The sequence below is a fragment of the Rutilus rutilus genome (assembly GCF_951802725.1).
Source record: "Rutilus rutilus genome assembly, chromosome: 4".
Classification (NCBI taxonomy): Eukaryota; Metazoa; Chordata; class Actinopteri; order Cypriniformes; family Leuciscidae; genus Rutilus; species Rutilus rutilus.
This window is the reverse complement of record NC_140212.1, coordinates 45,943,697-45,963,386: the sequence shown is the minus strand read 5'-3', so window position 1 is coordinate 45,963,386 and position 19,690 is coordinate 45,943,697. Positions and strand designations below refer to the sequence as shown.

General features: G+C 41.6%; 1 protein-coding gene across 1 annotated transcript; it reads right to left on the bottom strand.

Moving 5' to 3' along the window:
- Nucleotides 1-2,734: 2,734 nt before the first annotated feature.
- Nucleotides 2,735-11,324, bottom strand: LOC311289558 (tripartite motif-containing protein 16-like). Its single transcript, XM_084407662.1, has 6 exons — nt 10,657-11,324; nt 8,746-8,841; nt 8,431-8,664; nt 4,561-4,720; nt 4,141-4,188; nt 2,735-3,902 (listed from the first exon to the last, which is right to left on the bottom strand). The coding sequence occupies exons 1-6, from the start codon at nt 11,227-11,229 to the stop codon at nt 3,370-3,372; spliced, it is 1,644 nt and encodes a 547-aa protein (XP_084263788.1). The 5' UTR covers nt 11,230-11,324; the 3' UTR covers nt 2,735-3,369.
- Nucleotides 11,325-19,690: the final 8,366 nt, after the last annotated feature.

Here is a 19,690-nt window from a genome sequence, read left to right as displayed (position 1 = left end):
CAATCGTCGTCATCCGACTTAACGTCTCCGTTCCCTACTCAGGGAACGAGGGTTACATACGTAACCGAGACGTTTTTGCAATACTGTTTGAATGTTTTTTTTTTTTTTTTGGTCTATTTTGGTGTTTATATAAAGTTCACAAAAGGTGCTTACATTGCTGTTTTTATTTACTCATTGGTTTAAAACATATGTTGATGCTTATGACCCTCCCTAGAAACAGATTATTAATTAGCATTTTCTCAGAGTAGCACGTGTTGGTTATAATGTTGTTAACCTACCTCTGACACCTCATTGTGAAACCTTATGAGTTTACAAAAATTTCTAGGGGTACTGTTTGTAACTTATGGGTGGGGGTGTACTGTTCAAAGGTGTATTTATTTTTGTGACGATTGCATGTTGCACTGTGGTATGGTTTCTTTTTGTTTTCCTCTGGCTCCTCCCCCTCTTTCACTCTGGCTGGTTGCCGATTGCAGCCCCAGCTGCACCTGCTTACCAACCAGGAGGGAAGCAGCATAAAAGCAGAGCAGATAGATATATAATTGAACATGTTTGTATCTCAATATTGTATTATTTTTCATTGTATCCTATTTATTAAATTTTCTTATTTATTTTCTTTATGGAACCAAATCAAATGACAATGAGTCATACTAAGTGAAATGAACCTGACTTATTTGGTAAACTTGTTTTATGGAACAGGCCTCAGGATACAAAGTCATGATAATGTTACAGGACCTGTCCTTAAATAGACACACAAGCACAACTCAGGTTTATTTTTAGGAATTACCAAGATTTATTGATGGCTTTACAATCAAATAAAACAAAAATCAAACGCATAATCAAAATAAACCCATGGAATAAATGAATTTTACAAAACAAACCTTGTGAATCACACATTTAATAAAAAATAAATTGCATGCAATAATAGCTCAACTTTGGTCAAACACTAAGCATGTAGCATCCTCATCATGCAATAATAAACAGTGTGGGAACACACAATATCAGGATTGGAATAGTTACACATGTGCTTCAGAAACAGTCACGCTGAAGGCGTTCCCCAAAGTGTCGTCATACGACGCAGTATCTTGTTTCTCTTCTCAGGGAACAAGTGTTACAGTCGTTACCCAAGACGTTTTCTTTTCCTTTTGTTTTGTTTGTATATTGTGTGTTTCCCCACTGTTTATTACTGAATTAGATTTTTGTTTTATTTGATTTTTCCCTTTCGAGGGAACTCACGCTGCGTCATATGAATACCCACTAGGCCGTACTGACAAATGCCTGTCCTGGTGTGAAACTGTTCAGGCACAGCTCAGGATTAGAACATTTAAAAACCCAGCATAGCCAGCAGGTCCAGTCTATAAAACCTTACAACAAAGGCCTTGTTGCCATATTATGGGTGGAATGGGCTTACTGGTAGAGGCAGGGACAGACAGCACACCTCAAGACCAGAAATTGCCTCAGAAATTCATTGTACTGATTGTTAGTTTGGTAGCCCGGCAGTCCTCTTGGGGGCCTGAAACATACCAACAACTAGTCAGACTTTCACACCAAGCAGTCGTACAAAGTATATGTAGCTTCTCTTGGTCTGCCAACACAGGTGGGGGATGTAGGCCTGTAGGACCATAAGCCAAGGTCCAAAGAATGCCAGGGACAACTCTTCTAAAATCGCGGCTAGATCCCCCTGCAGGGACTCTAACCTGAGCTGCAGGCCTCATCCTCATAATGCCATGAAGGAATCAAATTACCAGGTAGTGGTGCGTGACCTTAAGTGTGGATGGAGAAAGACCGGCAGAGAGATGGTCTTGAAGGAACTCCAGCACTGAAGCCACTGGGCAGTTAACTGGGTCCAATTAACAACAAGAATGAACTTTCACTATGGTTAAAATATTCCTTGTGGGGGAGCTGAGGACCTGGGGCTGGTCTCCACAACCTCAGCTGGAAATCGATGTGTCCCGAAGCGCACTTGACGGTGGGATTCAAACATTGATTTCCCAAGGGCTCCGTGGAGAATTCAGATCTTTTCGCACCTGAGGGGGCACCCTCAGCGCACCCTACTTCTTTCCGAAGCAGCCTCTCGAGACTAACCTTGGATATTTTACATGTATTGAGTTTGGTGCCCTGAAAACCGAAGACAATTTTGTACAGGCCTCATCTGATGGAGCGAACCTGACAGGGCCGCAACAACTTCGGGCGGACACTGAGATTAGCGTTCGCTGGAAATTGATGTATCCTGAAGCACACAAGGCAGCTGGAATTAGCATCGATTTTCTGAGGGCTCTGTGGAGAAGAGATCTTGTTGCTCCTGAGGAGGCGCCCTCAGAGGTCTGCGCATAGGCGCAGGACCTCTTACCCGAAGCTGCCTTCAAGAGAATAACAATTCTGTTTCCTCTTTGAAAGGCCTTGGGCGAGAGTGTTGTTTTGACTCAAGGACCCCCAGGCTCTCTCAGTGGGGCTCGAGAGGTAACCACTAAATCGCTGCTGCTTAAACTAGGAGCACGGGGTTGATGGCTGGGGTTGAATTAACCATTTAAACATATCAATGTCCCTGAATATGTCAGCCTGTTATGCCTGCATCCTTTTTATTTTTTATGTGACCTGCTGGGTTATATGCTCTGCCCACCACATTAGGTGTAGTTCGGCAGGGTTTGGTGGGCAGTGTCTGGGCCTTAAGTAATGACGCAACGTTGGGGAGGAGAAAGATGCTAAAGTATCTTCCACTTTAGGGATCAACAATAGCTGTCAAATCAAGTCACCTTTATTTATATAGCGCTTTTTACAATACAGATGTTTCAAAGCAGCTTTACAGTGATAACAGGAAAATAATGCAAAAAAAATTGTTTTGGCTGTACAGCAGATCTAGAAGAAAATAGCATCAGTCCAGGTTAAGTAAGTTCAGTGATGATTAATTTTTGTTATAAAAAAGTTATTAATTTAGTTTATTTATATAGCCTTGAAAAAAAAACATGATGTCATCGTCCAGCTCAGTTCAGTTCTCATATAATGGTGTCAATTGAGGCAGACAAAATAATATTGTTGAACATTAAGTTTCCTCAACTAAGCAAGCCAAAGGCGACAATGGCAAGGAACCAAAACTCCATCAGGTGACAGAATGGAGAAAAAAAAAACTTGGGAGAAACCAGGCTCAGTCGGGAGGCCAGTTCTCCTCTGGCCAACGAATGAACAGTGTATGATTATGATTTAGGCAGCATTACAGGTCAGAAGTCAGATTGGATCGGAACATTTATCCGGTTCCATCTATCCAGCTTTATCCAGCTGTTCCAGCAGTTTTAGCAAAGAAACTCGAAATTCTAGATAAAACAGCTTTTCCACAATCTTGATACCTCGGTATGGTATGGAGTCTCTTCTGATTCATCAACACAGCTTCACTGATCCATAATAAAGCCTAAACCCCAGATAGAGCATGTGAGTGAATGTGGTCTGGACTGTATGTATGAGGCTCATTGTTTCTCTGTTGACACTGTAGAAGGACAGAGTTCCTGCACTGTGATCCACATACACTCCTATTCTACTGCTGATGGACTTTACAGGGAGATCAGTCTCTATGCTATTGTGTATGAATGAGTATCTGGATGGAGTGCAGAACAAACTCCAGGACTGATCATTATATCCAAACACACACTCATTACCCAATCCCTTCCTGCTGATGCTCTTATATGACACTGATAAATACACAGCACCAAACACACTCCTGCTCCACTCAATCTCCCAGTAACAGCGTCCATACACACTCTCTCTACACAAAACCTGAGCATTATAGACATCAAATCTGTCTGGATGATCAGGATACGGCTGCTCTGTGAGAGTGTTAGTAATCACTCTGTTTCCCTCAGACAGATGGAGGCGTTTATTCACTGTGTTCAGATCCAGAGTGAGCTGTTGAGAATCTGATGGAGAGAAAACACACATCAGAATCAGGAATTATGAATCTGATCTTTTAATGTAGCTGAACTCTTCATGTTCAATAAATCAGCAGTGTCTCAGTACAGTATACCAGATATCCTGTGCAAATCATCATTTACATGATCAACTCTAAAACTTTTCTGTCATGTTTTCTTTCACCTTCTACAGGAAGAACATGAACACACTCAGTGAGTTTTTCTGCTTGTTTTCTTAGTGACTTACATTGTAGGAAGTCGTTCCTGGTCTTGGGAACAATGTTGGTGAAAGTGACTGTGGAAATCAACAGACATAAAGAGTGTGAATGTCATGTCAAGAGAAAAATATCTCTACATCTGTTCCTAAGACATTTCTAATATGATCTTCTACAGGATATGAGATGATGGAGGATCATTTCTGAGAGCAGATGAATCTCCTGAGGTATAAACGTTGCATATACACAAAATGGGCATAGAAAACGGGGAGGAAACGGGGTGGAGATGCATGTATGCACAATCTTCCACTGACTGGGTTTTATAAAGGGAATTCTGCTCAGATTCGGGTGTATGTATGGTTTTATAAATTTGAAAAAAAAATTGTGTACTCATCTGCCCCTTTAAGATGAAATGTACACAGTGTTTTATACATGAGGCCCCTGAACTTTACCTCTGTTAGAGATCTTCTTCAGCTCCTCTTTGCAGAAATCCTCCAGTTTGTCTCTCAGCTGACGGACAGATTCTCTCACGCCATCAAAAGAGGAGAGAGAACTGAAGGGATTGTCATTTACGTCTGTAGATTCAGGAGGAGCTGAGAGAGACTGGAAACTCTACAGAAAACAGAAATCAAAACTCATCACCTCCACACTTCATCAATAACCTGCACTACTGTCAGATTTGTGCGGCTCTTGTTGATCTTTAGTAATTCTCCTCAATCCAGCACTTTCACAGCATCAGCTTAATATTTCTCATATTCATTATATCGTGTCAGAGCTATTAGTTCTAGCACTGGCAATTAAACTACATGTTAAATCTCTAGGAAATCATTTGGATGATCAAACATCTACCAATAACATAAATGTAACAGGTTAAGTGCATCAATGGTGTTGATATTGGTGGGAGGGCAGTTGTGTCCTAATGGTAAGAGAGTATGACTTGTAACCCGAAGGTCGCAGGTTTGAGTCTCAGTACTGGCAGGAAATATAGGTGGGGGAAGTGAATGAATGGCACCCTCTTCCACCCTCATGACCCACAACTGAGGTGCCTTTGAGCCTTTAACCTAACCCCCAATCTCTGTTCCCAGTGTGTTCACGTTTAAAACTGAAAACAGAAAACCTTTAATGCATTCTGCCCATTCATTTACATGACAACAGCGTTTTGGTGGCCTGAGAACGCAAACTTTGAAATAGGTTTCAAGGTGCAAGTTTCTAAACATTTATAACATTTATAAACATGTTAGTATATAGTATATCAATTTTAGTATATAACTTATCATTTTTGAATGTAGTCATGTTTTGTGAATGATTAGTTCGTCATTACCTAATAACTTATAAATGACTTATAACTGAACATTACTATAAAGTGTTACCCATTATCCTAATCAAATGCATCAATCACCATCTTAGCTGTATTTTATCATGTAAATTGAAATTATAGAATTGAAGGGAAGCAGGAGCCCTGTGGAGCCAAAGGGGTGGAGGGCTGAGGCGCAGCCGGAGGTCTGGAAATCCATGGTGAAACCAGGGTAACGCCTGACCAAGGCAGAGCCAGAGGGAAGAGCATCTGGTGGCATATGAGGGATGACAAACCACAGTGGAGCTGAAGGAGCATAGAGCATCCAAGAAGATGGATGTAGCCAGTGGAATGGGAATAGCCGAGGCACTGGATGGAACCTTCAAGGACGACGGGGCTTTGGATGCCCTCCATGATTGGAACGCAGGAGCTTGGAGGCTGGATAGAATGAGCAGAGACGAAGGAGCCAGGAGGCTGGGTGGGACCAGCAGACGATGGAGGGCCAGGGAACTTTTTGGAACCAGAGAGTCCATTAGGGTGTGGTGGGGCAGGCGGAGAAGGAAAGACCTCAAGGGTGGGAGCATGGGTAGGAGTCCATTCCAGGATGTGCAGGTCAATGAGTGCTAGCTCCGGGATCACCGGATATTCCAAATATTTTGCAGAATGTCCCTTGAGGGCCATCCCCAAGCAGGCACATCCTTGTCTGCTCTTTGAGACTGGCGTGATATACGGCCATGTGAAAAAGAAAGTACATCTTCTTTGAATTCTATGGTTTTAAGTATCAGGAAATCATCTGGTCTTTAGCAGGTCTTAAAATGAGATAAATACAACCTCAGATGAACAACAACACATGACATATTGCACCATGTCTTTATTTATTTAACAAAAATAAAGCCAAAATGGAGAAGCCATATGTGACAAACTAAGTACATCCTTACATCGACATGACAGCCATCAGCACTGAACCTCAACAAACTCGTCTCCATACGCACGTGATGACTCCGATCTTCAACCAGATGGAACCTGTAATGCTGACCTGTTATGCTGCCTGAATCATAATCATACACTTTTCATTCGTTCGTTGGCCAGAGGAGAACTGGCTCCCTGACTGAGCCTGGTTTCTCCCAAGGTTTTTTCTCCATTCTGTCACCTGATGGAGTTTTGGTTCCTTGCCACTGTCACCTTTTTCACCTTTCTTCGCCTTTATCGCCATTGGCTTTTAGCTTGCTTAGTTGGGGACATTTAATTTAATATTCATTATTAATCTGCCTGCATTGACACCATTATATGAGAACTGAACTGAGCTGGACGATGACATCACGGTTTTCTCCAAAGTGGCTATATATATATAAATTAACTAAATTAATAATTTTCTTTCTTTTTTTACAACAAAATGAATCATCACCAATTAACCGTTTTAAAACAATTAGAAGTCTATCATTTTAAAGTGAGGAAAAGTGGAAAACTTTCAAAACAGTTGCCAACTTCCCAGGAGAGGGAGTCCCAGCAGATTCACCCCAAGGTCAGACCGTGCAATACTCAGAGAATAAAAAAAGAACTACACCTCAGACTCTACAGGTCTCGGTTAAAGGGATAGTTCACCCAAAAATGAAAATTATCCCATGATTTACTCACCCTGAAGCTATCCTAGGTGTATATGACATTCTTCTTTCAGACGAATACAATTGGAGTTATATAAAAAACTGTCCTGGCTCTTCCGAGCCTTATAATGGGAGTCAAATGGGAGACATTTATTTATATAACTCCGATTGTATTCGCCTGAAAGAAGAATGTCATACACCTAGGATGGCTTCAGGGTGAGTACATCATGGGCTAATTTAAATTTTTGGGTGAACTATCCCTTTAACATGTTAAATGTTAAAGTTCATGACTGGACAATTAGAAAAAGACTGGACAAGTACGGCATGTTTGAAAGGGTTGCCAGGAGAAAGCCTTTTCTCTCTAAACAGAACATGGCAGCATGGCTTTGGTTTGCAAAGTTGCATCTGAACAAACCACAAGACTTCTGGACTGTCAAGACTGTCCTTTGGACAGATGAGACCAAAGTGGAGATGTTTGGCCATAAAAACCAAACACAGCATATCAGCACAAACATCTCATACCAAAAGTCAAGCATGGTGGGGGAGGGATGGTGATTTCGGGCTTGTTTTGCAGCTACAGGATCTGGCCACCATGCAGTCACTGAGTCGACCATGAACTACTCTGTCCACCTTCATCCGTCCGATGGCTAAAACTTGATCTAAATTTGGTCATGCAACAGGACAATGATCCCAAGGCACCAACAAATCTACAACAGAATGGCTGAAAAAGAAAATAATCAAGGTGTTGCAGTGGCCCAGTCAAAGTCCAGACCTCAACCCAATTGAAATGCTGTGGCAAGGCCTTCAGAGAGCTGTGAATAAACAAATGCCCGCAAACCTCAATGAACTGAAGTAATGTTGTAAAGAAGAGTGGACACAAATTCCTCCACAAGCATTAGAGAGACTGATAAAGTCATACAGAAAACAATTAGTTATTGCTGCTAAAGATGCTTCTACAATCTATTGAATAATGTGTGTACATAGTTTACTTTTTCCACACATGGCTTCTCTATTTTGGCTTTATTTTTTATACATAAATAACAACACAGTGTAATATGTAATGTCTTGTATTCACCTAATTTTAAGACCTGCTAAGGACCAGAAGATTTTTATCATGTCCTGATAGATAAAACCATGGATTTCAAAGAGAAATCTTTTTCACATTACTGTCAGGTGCACAGGGAGTCATCTGGGTAGTGCACAGAAAATTGTTTCCTAAGAGATTTCCAGAGCTGAAATGCATTCACAAGTGTAGTCTATTTTAAAGCAAGATGATCAGATGAGAATCTACCTTATAATTATATAACCCAACAAACTGAATTCCTGACAACACTTTAGTCAACAGCTCATTCTGCTCTCATGAAATGTTTCTCTGTGAGTCTCTTGCTCAAGTCCACTATGGCCCTGTTCTTCTAGATCTCTGTTACCTGCAGGAAATGGATGTGATCCTGTGTGTGTGAAAGCTGCTCCAGCTCAGCGTCTCTCCTCCTCAGATCATTGATCTCCTGCTCCAGTCGCTCCAGTCGTTCTTCAGTTCGACTCACTGCAGTCTTTTCCTGATCTCTGATCCGCTGTGTCGCCTCAGAGCGGCTTCTCTCAATGGAGCGGATGAGCTCAGTGAAGATCCTCTCACTGTCCTCCACTGCTGTCTGTGCAGAGCGCTGTTAGGACACACATCACAATCACACAGTGAGCTTCAGTGAGTCCTGACTTCTCAAACTTCTCTTCTTCTCCAGACTCACCTTATGAGACGCCACAGCCTCTCTCAGCTGCTGAAGATCTTTCTCTCTCTGCTGGATCCTCTGCTGGAACGACCTCTGCGTCTCCTTCAGCTGCTTCTGCACCACAAATCAATAACAGAGATGTCAGTTTATACTGCTGTCACTATATCATCATGTGAAGAGTTGAATCTAGTAAAAGTAGAATTAATAACCAATGGCTGTAGGTTCAAACTCCTGAAGGGATGATGGGTCATTTTCCAGCATTGTACATGAATTTACATGAAGCATAAGGCCTGTTTCACACTAAAAGCATAAGTATCATAAAAGTGATACTGACACAGATGTAAAGCTTCACACTGACAGTGTTTCTGCTGCGTAACAGAAATGTGGCTCTATAGGACAAAAAATGTATAACTGATCTCTACACTGAGCATTTCTGTTAATAACGGCCATCAATTATAAAATGTTGATTGGGAATCATTCGTTTTAAGTAACATGAAGACTGGCATCATATTTCCATCAAAAAACGGATTAGTCTACACAGAACAAAAGCCAAAGTTTGAAGAGAAGCTCTAAACAACTGAGTTCAAATGGACCGAGTCAGAAAAAAACTCAATTCACATTTATTAGTATTGCACTTTTCACAATACTTAGCATTACACAATACAAATCAGATTTACTGAGCAGAAAGTGTTTTTGTCTGTCACTGCATTTAACTTGCGTTATTCCTAACAGAGGTATAGTCTGTAAACAATAGGTGAATATTTTCCATTATTTTATGTTGCTTCATCAAAGCCTGTTTTACAAAAGTTTGTGTTGATAAATATGTTTATGGTGAATTTCATTTCACTTTTCAGTGAATTGTCTAAGTCATTTTCTGTTAAAGGGATGGTTCGGAGTAAATTCAACCTCGGGTCCTTTGCACCATGACCTCGAGCCAAACACCCCCCAGAAGCCTTTTTTCCCTTGGTTGAACATTATTAAAGTTAGAGCTTATTTAGAGATATCAGCCGGATGGTTTAGTGCAGGCGCTAACGGATCCACGTTTGTATCTGGTAAATTACCCCACTTAAAATGCCCAGATTGGCACCAAACTTTTACAGTAGTACAAATAGGTTCTGTACTCATAAAATAAGGCATTGGAAAGTTTGTAAGTACATCAGGAGTTTTGCCTGATGGCTTGTGCTACCGCTTACCCGGACGTCGAGGTCACTTCCATGATTTGGGAAAAGCACGTAAAAGTCCTTTACAAAACTCACAAGTGTAAGGGAAAAGCTAGTGAATTTATTTAGTTTTTTCTGAAGTGTTGACAACTTAGTGTTAACTAATAATTGTTATAAACTGGTACTACCAACAAAATATTAGTGCATTCCTGGAACATGGGCGTTGTTTCACTACATCCTTACGCATCGCTTTCTGTCAGGACTTTAAGTGCTTTTCCCAAATTACGGAAGTGACCTCAACGTCCAGGTTAGCGGTAGCATGAGCCGTCAGGCAAGTGTTATTTAAATAAACTCCTGATGTACTTGCAAACTTTCCAATGCCTCGTTTTATGAGTACAGAACTTATTTGTACTACTGTAAAAGTTTGGTACCATTCTGGGCATTATTAGTGGGGTAATTTATGAGATACAAACGTGGATCCATTTGCGCCTGCACTAAAGCCATCCGGCTGATATCTCTAAATAAGCTCTAACTTTAATAATGTTCAACCAAGGGAAAAAAGGCTTCAGGGGGGTGTTTGGCTGAGGTCATGGTACAAAGTACCCTAGGTTGAATTTACTCCGAACCATCCCTTTAAGTTCACTGTGGAGCTGCTTTCAGCTTCTGTTCACTTCTGCTGACGTCTGCAGTGTGAATGATGTTACCTGATCATATGGGTGCCAATATAGTGTAAACATTATTTCATCAGTTTCTACTTTATAGTTCATACCTGTTTCTCTGTCCTCTGCGCTGCAGCTGATACAGTGTCGTGGTTTTTATGTTCATCCACCGTACACAGCAGACATATACACTTCTGATCAGTGCGGCAGAAAACCTCAAGGAGTTTATCATGTGTTTGGCAGATCATCTCCTGCAGTCGCCCAGTGGCATCAGTCACTTTATGTGGCTTACGTGAGTGAAATTCCTCATGGCAGTCAAAATGAGTTTGACAGTAAGACTCCAGACACCCCAGACAGGACTTGACGGCTTTGCGTTTTCTTCCAGTACAGACGTCACACTGCACATCTCCAGCTCCAGCGTAACAGTCAGCAGGAGGTTTAGTCTTCTTCAGTTTCTCCACCACTTCAGCCAGCATGGTGTTTTTAGCTAAAGCAGGTCTTGGACTGAAGGTCTGTCTGCACTGAGGGCAGCTGTAGACTCTCATCTGATCCTCCTGATCCCAGCAGCCTGTAATACAGATCTTACAGTAACTGTGTCCACAGGGAATGGTCACTGGATTCTTCAGGAGATCCAGACACACTGAACACTGGAACTCATCTTGAGAAATTCTGGCTTCTGCCATTTTACTGCTTGAATACAGAGACACAAACACACAACAGATCAACTTCACTTTAGTTTCAGTTTCCCTGAACAGAAGAGTTTCCTGTTTCCTGGTTCTGTGTTTGAGTTTTGTGTGAAAAACTTGTCTGCAAAACTTTAAAGCAGTTTCCTCACTCCTGCTGAGTTCATTTTCAACCACACTCTCACACACCTGGATGTTTTTTTAAATGCAAAAACTTAGTTGATTCAGGTATGTTCAGTAAGAGCTGGAACTAAACTCTGTTGTGTCTCTCCAGGAATAGAAAGAGGAACCCTGCTGTAAAGTCATCATAAATCATCCACTAGATGTCACTCTCAGACAGTCACTCATTTAACACAAGTTGAGAATCAGGACAACACTTTTACTAATTGCAGTAATACTTTATCCTAATTACTACACTTGAACTGCAGGACTGAAAAGTGTGTCCAGTTACTTCATTACCTTAATTTCTAAAACTTGAGTGCAGTGTTGTAAGAAATGCTATTTCCCTGGTTTAAACTATAAGAACAAATCTTTGTCTGCAAACGGTGGTCATGTGATCTCATCAAGCAAAGAGATGTAACATTTTTGCTTTCCTGCTCACCACCACCATACATGTTGGAATTGTTTTCCCTTTTTTCTATTGTAATATTTGACAGTGACTTGTTTAGATTCAGAAATATTATAAATATAATATAAACAGAAGGAATGATGATGATGCCATCTCCTCTGCACTCCACCTCATCCTCACACACCTACACAGAAGAAGAAAAATACACTACACCAGAATGCTGTTCATAGACTATAGTTCAGCATTCAATACATTTATCCCAATGAGGCTGATTGGGAAAATGAGCCTACTGGGAATGATAACTTCCCTCTGCATATGGATTCTGGACTTTCTGACTAACAGGCCCGAGTCTGTCAGTATTGTAAAGAACACCTCCAGATCCATCAAGCTGAACACTGGTGTCCCCCAGGGCTCTGTGCTCAGACCTCTGTTGTTCACCCTTCTCACCCACGACTGCACTGCCCAGCACAGCTCAAACCATACCATCACATTTATGGATGATACAACTGTGGTTGCTGTCATCAGGAACAGGGATGAGACTGCGTACAGAACCGAGGACAATTACAGTATTTCACAATTGCTAAAACACTAAACCCCATTCTCTGAACCAAATGCTCAGTGGCCTAAACCCATTTGTCGAATCAGTCACTCTGTAGGCAAAACCTTAAACAAGTTCAGGTAGTTAAGACACTGTTTGCAAATCTCATCCACTCTTTTTGCAAAACTCTAAACACATTCTCACTCACTAAAACACATTTTGCACTGTGTTGCAAAATGGTAAATACATGTGGCAAAAGTTAAACACAACTACAACACCACTGTCATCGTTTACACACAACAACTCAAAATTGTTCACACTTGTTTCTAATGATGTGATCAAATCAGTTGTCTCTAGAATATAAGCCAGTTCAGAGTGCACGGGGGCCCAGGTACGTTGAATGTTGATTCCAGCAATGGATGGAAACAGTGTGAGAGGCAGAGGAGGACGAGTTGGTGTAAGAGGTGGTGGACGAGGAGGAAGAGTACAAGGACAACGAAGAGCAAGACCAAGAATAGTAATTTCAGATCAAATTCGGGCAACGGTGATAGGTTCATGTCCTTGTTCATGGAATGACAATGAGGGAAGCAGGACAAAGAGTACAACCCAATTTGAGCAGATTCTCTGTGGCCACCATAATCAGGACATTCAGAGAAGAGAACAGGTAAATGTATTGTTTTTCTAATTTGTGCGACTGAAAGTTTACTGTATACATTTGATACAGTACATCAGTTTGTCAGGGGACAGGGAAAAAAAGAAAAAAAGATTTACAATACATTTTACATATGAATGTGATGTCCATTATATTGTTACTGTATGTATACATTTGTAAGAGCATTTTCCCTTTTGTAGAATTGCAAGACTACCAAATGAGGGTGGAAGGACTCCTTTGTTCTCCCATTAGCAAGAGGCTCTCATTGAGTTTGATTTTGCAATTGCACAATATTTTGTGTAATACGCTTTTCATTTAGAGTTGTCTTTCTTCTTTGGGCTTACTTTATTTTTATACTGAAAAGACAGACATTCAATACTGTATTACTTGCAGTACTTACAGTATGCAATATATTTGCTGTACTGAGTTGTGAATTTTTTACTTTTATTTATGGCAAAATAATTTTTTTATTTTTTATTATTTTCTCTGTAACTACATGTTTTGGACGCTGTGTTCTCAATTTTTTTGATGTAGTGTCTAATGAATGCTGATGAGTGTTTATATATTGACTGGCTGAATTTATGTTTTGAAAGCATTGTCTGATTTTGAGCACAGATCAAATGGTTTTGAGGCAAGTGTTTGATTTTGCCAGAAGAGTCAGGGGTTTTGTGAATGTAGTTTAAAGACTGGGTTTTGTGTTTAAAGTTTTGAGAATATGGGTGAAGGTTTCAAGAAATGTGTCTTAGCAATTGTGAAATACTGTAACTAGTGTACTGCTGCAGTGACAACACCTTATCTCTAAATGTTGATCACACTAAGAGATGGTTCTTGACTTCAGAAGAACTGCCCACACTCCCTAAACTGTTTACATCTGTTGTGGCGAGAGTCTACAGCATTATGTTCCCGGATGTGCAAATAGTAGAGGACCTCACCTGGACACTCTTTTAGAGCCAGTGTCTCCACTTTTTACAGAGATTGAAGAAACCAGCCTCCCTCCTCCCATCCTCACCACCATCCACCAGGAAAACATAGAGAGTATCCTCTGCAGTTGTATCAGTAATGCCACTTCCAGACACTGAAACAGCTTTTCCTTCCAGGCTGTCGAGCTGCTTAACTCCCTGCCAATCCCTCCTACCCCACTGAACTGAACTCAAACAATCCTTAAAGGGATACTCCACTTTTTTCGGAAATATGCTCATTTTACAACTCCCCCAGAGTTAAACAGTTGAGTTTTACCGTTTTAGAATCCATTCAGCCGAACTCCGGGTCTGACGGTACCACTTTTAGCATAGCTTAGCATAGATCATTGATTCTGATGAGTCCAGTAGCATTTCTCTCAAAATGACCAAAGAGTTTCAATATTTTTCCTATTTAAAACTTGACTCTTCTGTAGTTAAACCGTGCACTAAGATCGACGGAAAATGAAAAGTTGCGATTTTCTAAGCCTATATGGCTAGGAACTACTCTCATTCCGGCGTAATAATCAAGGAACTGTGCGGCTGTACCATGAGTCCAGCAGGCGTAATGATATGACGCAGCGCCTAAAAATAGGTCTAATAGGTTAGACAAACTTAGTCCCGGTCACGTTGGAAGAAGTTACCGAGCTGGGGACTTTTTTCAGGCGCTGCGTCATATCATTACGCCTGCTGCACCCATGGTACAGCCGCACAGTTCCTTGATTATTACGCCGGAATGAGAGTAGTTCCTAGCCATATAGGCTTAGAAAATCACAACTTTTCATTTTCCGTCGATCTTAGTACACGGTTTAACTACAGAAGAGTCAAGTTTTAAATAAGAAAAATATTGAAACTCTTTGGTCATTTTGAAAGAAATGCTACTGGACTCGTCAGAATCAATGATCTATGCTAAGCTATGCTAAAAGTGGTACCGTCAGACCCGGAGTTCGGCTGAATGGATTCGAAAACGGTAAAACTCAACTGTTTAACTCTGGGGGAGTTGTAAAATGAGCATATTTCCAAAAAAAGTGGAGTATCCCTTTAACCCCCTCTGGCTGCTTATTGTTTACAGTTTATTGTTTACCGCAGCAGCATTCCAGTCAAAACTATTGACTTTCATGTGACTTCAACCTTTGAATATTTCATTCTCAAAGTTTCTGGCACATCTCCAATGCTCTTGATTCTCCTGTATCGTCCACCTAAATCTTTCTCAAATTTCTTCAGTGAACTGCATGAACTATTAACCCTTTCCTCTGCCTTATCCCCTTGTGTTATATTACTTGGTGATTTCAACATACATGTTTATACTGTTTGTGCAGAATCGCGTGAACTCTTGTCAGTGTTTGAATGTTTCAATCTTGTACAACATGTCGATTTTGCTACACACTCAAAAGGTCACACACTGGATCTTGTCTGCACTGCTGATCTACACAATGTTTCCGTGCTTGATTCTCAAATTGGACTGTCTGATCACCTTCTCATTGAACTAAACTGTGAAATGTCTCTTCCCCATCTCAGGGTGAAATCCACTATAGCCTACCGTAACATCAATTCTGTTAATCCTCTACTGTTTTCTGAATCTGTACAAACTCATCTCTCTGATATTACTGAACACACTAGCTCTCTCGATATCCTTACCAAATATAATGCCTGTATTTCCACTGCCCTTGATTTACATGCACCTCTTAAAACGTCTCCCTGGTTTACCCCTGCACTTCGCAATCTAAAAACAGCTGGTCATCGTCTTGAAAGCCTTTACAAGAAAACTGGTTTGACTGTTCACCTTACTGTTTGCGCTGACCATATCCAGTTGTACAAATCTGCTATAAACACTGCACGCTCTAGCTACTACTCTACTATTATTAATAATGCATTCTCTCAACCTAAAGCACCTTTTTCTGTAGTCAATAAACTCACCAACTCTCCAGCACCTGTCATAAGTAACTCAACAGACCTCTGTGAGTCATTCCTGCATTTTTTTCAAAATAAAATTGATAGCATTCATAATCATTTCCCATCCATGATCTCTCCTGTCTCCACAAACGACTTCCCCACTGCTTTTACACCTGGTACTCTCACTGATTTTGCCACCCCAACCCCTGCTTATATCTCTGAGCTAATCAACAAAGCAAACGCATCTTCCTGTCATCTTGATCCTGCTCCTACTACTTTACTTAAAAAATGTGCACCTGTTATTTCACTGCCGATTTCACTTCTCATCTCCCAACCACTAAGTACTGGTGTTGTTCCTCTGGAATTAAAAACTGCTGCTGTCACTCCTGTCCTCAAGAAACCTGGCCTCGACCCCTCCTGGTTCACCTCCTACCTGTCTGGTCGCCAGCATTACATCTCTATCCGCCAGGCTAAGTCCACTACTGCCTCTGTCCCACACGGTGTTCCCCAGGGATCTGTTCTTGGGCCTCTCCTCTTCATCATCTACATGCTTCCACTAGGTAACATCATCCGTCATCATGGCTTTAACTTCCATTGCTACGCAGACGACACCCAACTATACATCCATTCACAACGTAATGCTCCTTTCCCAACAAATTCCATATCAGCTTGTATTGATCATATAAATGCTTGGATGACCAGTAATTTTCTCAAACTCAACACTGATAAAACAGATCTACTTCTTATTGGTTCACCTCAAATTACATCCCGTTTCTGTGTTGACAATGTTAACATTGCTGGAGTTTTGGTTCAGCCTTCCATCACTGTCAAAAACCTTGGTATAATCTTTGATTCCTCTCTTCCACACATCTCCTTGCTCACTAAGTCTGCCTTCTTTCACCTACGCAATATCGCTTGCTTACGTCCATATCTGAATATCAATGATGCTGAAACTCTGGTTCACTTCATGGCTTGACTACTGCAATTCTCTCATCTATGGCTTACCCAATTCATCTATAAATAAGATCCAATATATTCAGAACTCCGCAGCTAGGGTCCTCACTTACACAAAGAAATCTTCTCACATTAGTCTGATTTTACACAGACTCCATTGGCTACCGGTACACTTTCGTATTCAATACAAGATAATCCTTATCACATTCAAAGCACTCCATGGTTTATTTGTATTGTTTCATGTCTTGTTTCTATGTCATGTATATTGCACTTTATTGTAAAGCGACCTTGAGTTTCCTGAAAGGCGCTATATAAAATAAACGCATTATTATTATTATTATAGTTTACATTATTTAAATGACCATAGTTTACACAAAAATGTTTACATACCTCTTGCACGTCTCTGGCTGTTTTCACATGTAATGCAGTCAACACACTTATGTTGTCCTTTCTGACTGCACATGCACATGTACATGTACAACCCATTTTCTAGAAAAGTTGGGACGTTTTGTAAAATGCAGTAAAATTCACTTGAACCTTTTTTTAACTGACAAAAGTACAAAGAAAAGGTTTCCAATGTTTTCACTGAACAACATAATTTTATTTTGTAAATATAAAAAAATTTTGGTAACACTTTATTTTAGTGTCCTTGTTACATATGTAACATGTACTTACCATAGTATTAGAGATGTTTCGATACCCTTTTTCCCTTCCCGATACCGATTCCGAATCAGAATCAGAATCAGAATCAGAATCAGAATCAGAAAGAGCTTTATTGCCAAGTTGTAATGACGAGGCTGAGGCAGCATTAGAATCCATTTGCGGGTGTTTATTAGCAGCAGGTTTTAGAGACAGAAACGTTAAGCCAGGCAATAGGTCAAAATCACAATAGCAGTCCAATCTAGTGACATACACAAGGGCAATCCAAAAGGCAGAGATGAGCAAACAGGCAAAAGGTCCAAACACAGTCCTCAGTCCAAAAACAGGCTACCAGAACAGAGGGGTAATCCAACAGGCATAAATCAGAAAATCAGGCAGAATCATACACGAGATAAGCAGGCAGAAAACAAACGCTCGGTAAGGCAGATGAACTGGCAATACTTCGCAAAGAGCAAACACACAAACACTTCTTAAATACTGTTCAAACAGGAAATGAAAGTAGAAGCAGAGGGAGCGGTACACATTCAATACTCAGGAGAAGGCTCCCTCTGCTGGCGTGGCGTTACAGAACCCCCTCCCTTAGGAGCGCCTCCTGGCGCTCGACGTGGACGTCCCCGTGGTCGTGGTGCTGGTCGATCAGGTCTGGCACGATGAAAATCCTCAATGAGAGAAGGGTCCAGGATATCGCGGCCGGCTACCCATGATCTCTCCTCAGGTCCATAGCCCTCCCAGTCCACCAGGTATTGGAGCTGACCCCCTCTCCGTCTTGAGTCCAGTAACTCATTCACCTAGTAAGCTGGAGTTCCATCAATGTCCAGTGGAGGTGGCGGCTCTCGAGCCTCAGCGTTGGGGTCAGCCCCCGAGTGGACCGGTTTGAGGAGGGAGACATGAAAGGATGGAGAGATACGATAATTAGCAGGAAGCTCTAATTGGTATTTGACCTCATTTATTCTTTTTAGAATTTTGAATGGACCAACATACCTTGGACTGAGCTTCCTGCTCGGTAGCCGCAGCTTGAGGTCCCTGGTAGAAAGCCAGACCTGCTGTCCTTGTTGGTAGGGAGGATGTGGGCGACGTCGCCTGTTGGCCTGGAGTTCTTGAACTCTTACAGCTCTCTGAAGACGGACATGTGCACTGTCCCACACCCTCTCACTACGCCGGATCCAATCGTCCACTGCAGGGACCGATGATGGTTCGCCAGACCACGGGAACAAAGGAGGTTGATACCCAAGGACGCACTGGAAGGGGGTCAGGCCAGTTGAGGAGTGAGTTAAAGAATTTTGTGCATATTCTGCCCATGGGAGGAATTCAGACCAGCGGTGTTGTTCTCGGCTGCAGTATGATCGAAGATATCTACCTATTTCTTGGTTTAATCGTTCAACTTGTCCATTAGACTGAGGGTGGTATCCTGACGTGAGACTGATGTTGATGTCCAGATGCTTACAGAAAGCTCTCCAAACTTGGGACGTAAATTGAGTTCCTCTATCGCTGACAATATCATCAGGTATACCATAAATTCGAAAGACATGATGAAATAGTGCTTGAGCAGTTTCCATGGCAGTGGGGAGACCCTTTAGAGGGACCAACCGACAGGACTTGGAGAAGCGATCAATTATGACAAGGATAGTAGTGAAGCTATTGGAGAGTGGTAGATCGGTCACAAAATCAATGGAAAGATGGGACCAAGGACGTTGTGGTATAGGTAGTGGTTGGAGAAGACCAGAAGGTAACTCTTTGGGGGTTTTAGATTGGGCACAGACCTGGCAGGCTTTGACGTAAGTAGTAACATCCTTGGTCATCGAGGGCCACCAGAATGAGTTTTTCAGTAAGTGAAGAGTGCGAGATATACCTGGATGGCCTGAGCTGACAGAAGAGTGGACCCATTGCGTTACTCTGTGACGTAGATCTTGTGGAACATACTGTTTGTCAGGGGGGCAGTTGTCAGGTGCAGGCTCTTGTAGTTGGTCCCTTTGTATTTCCTCCATTATGTCCCAGGTGACTGGGGCGATGACAGTAGAAGGTGGGAGAATACATTCTGGTGGGATGCTTTCAGTGGGAAGATCGTACCGCCTAGATAAGGCATCTGCCTTGCCATTCTTACTGCCTGGTCGATATGTTACTGTAAACTGAAACCGTGTGAAAAACAGAGACCAGCGAGCCTGGCCTGAGTTGAGTCGTTTGGCACTCTTGATGTATTCTAGATTCTTGTGGTCGGTTATTACTTGAAAGGGATGGATTGC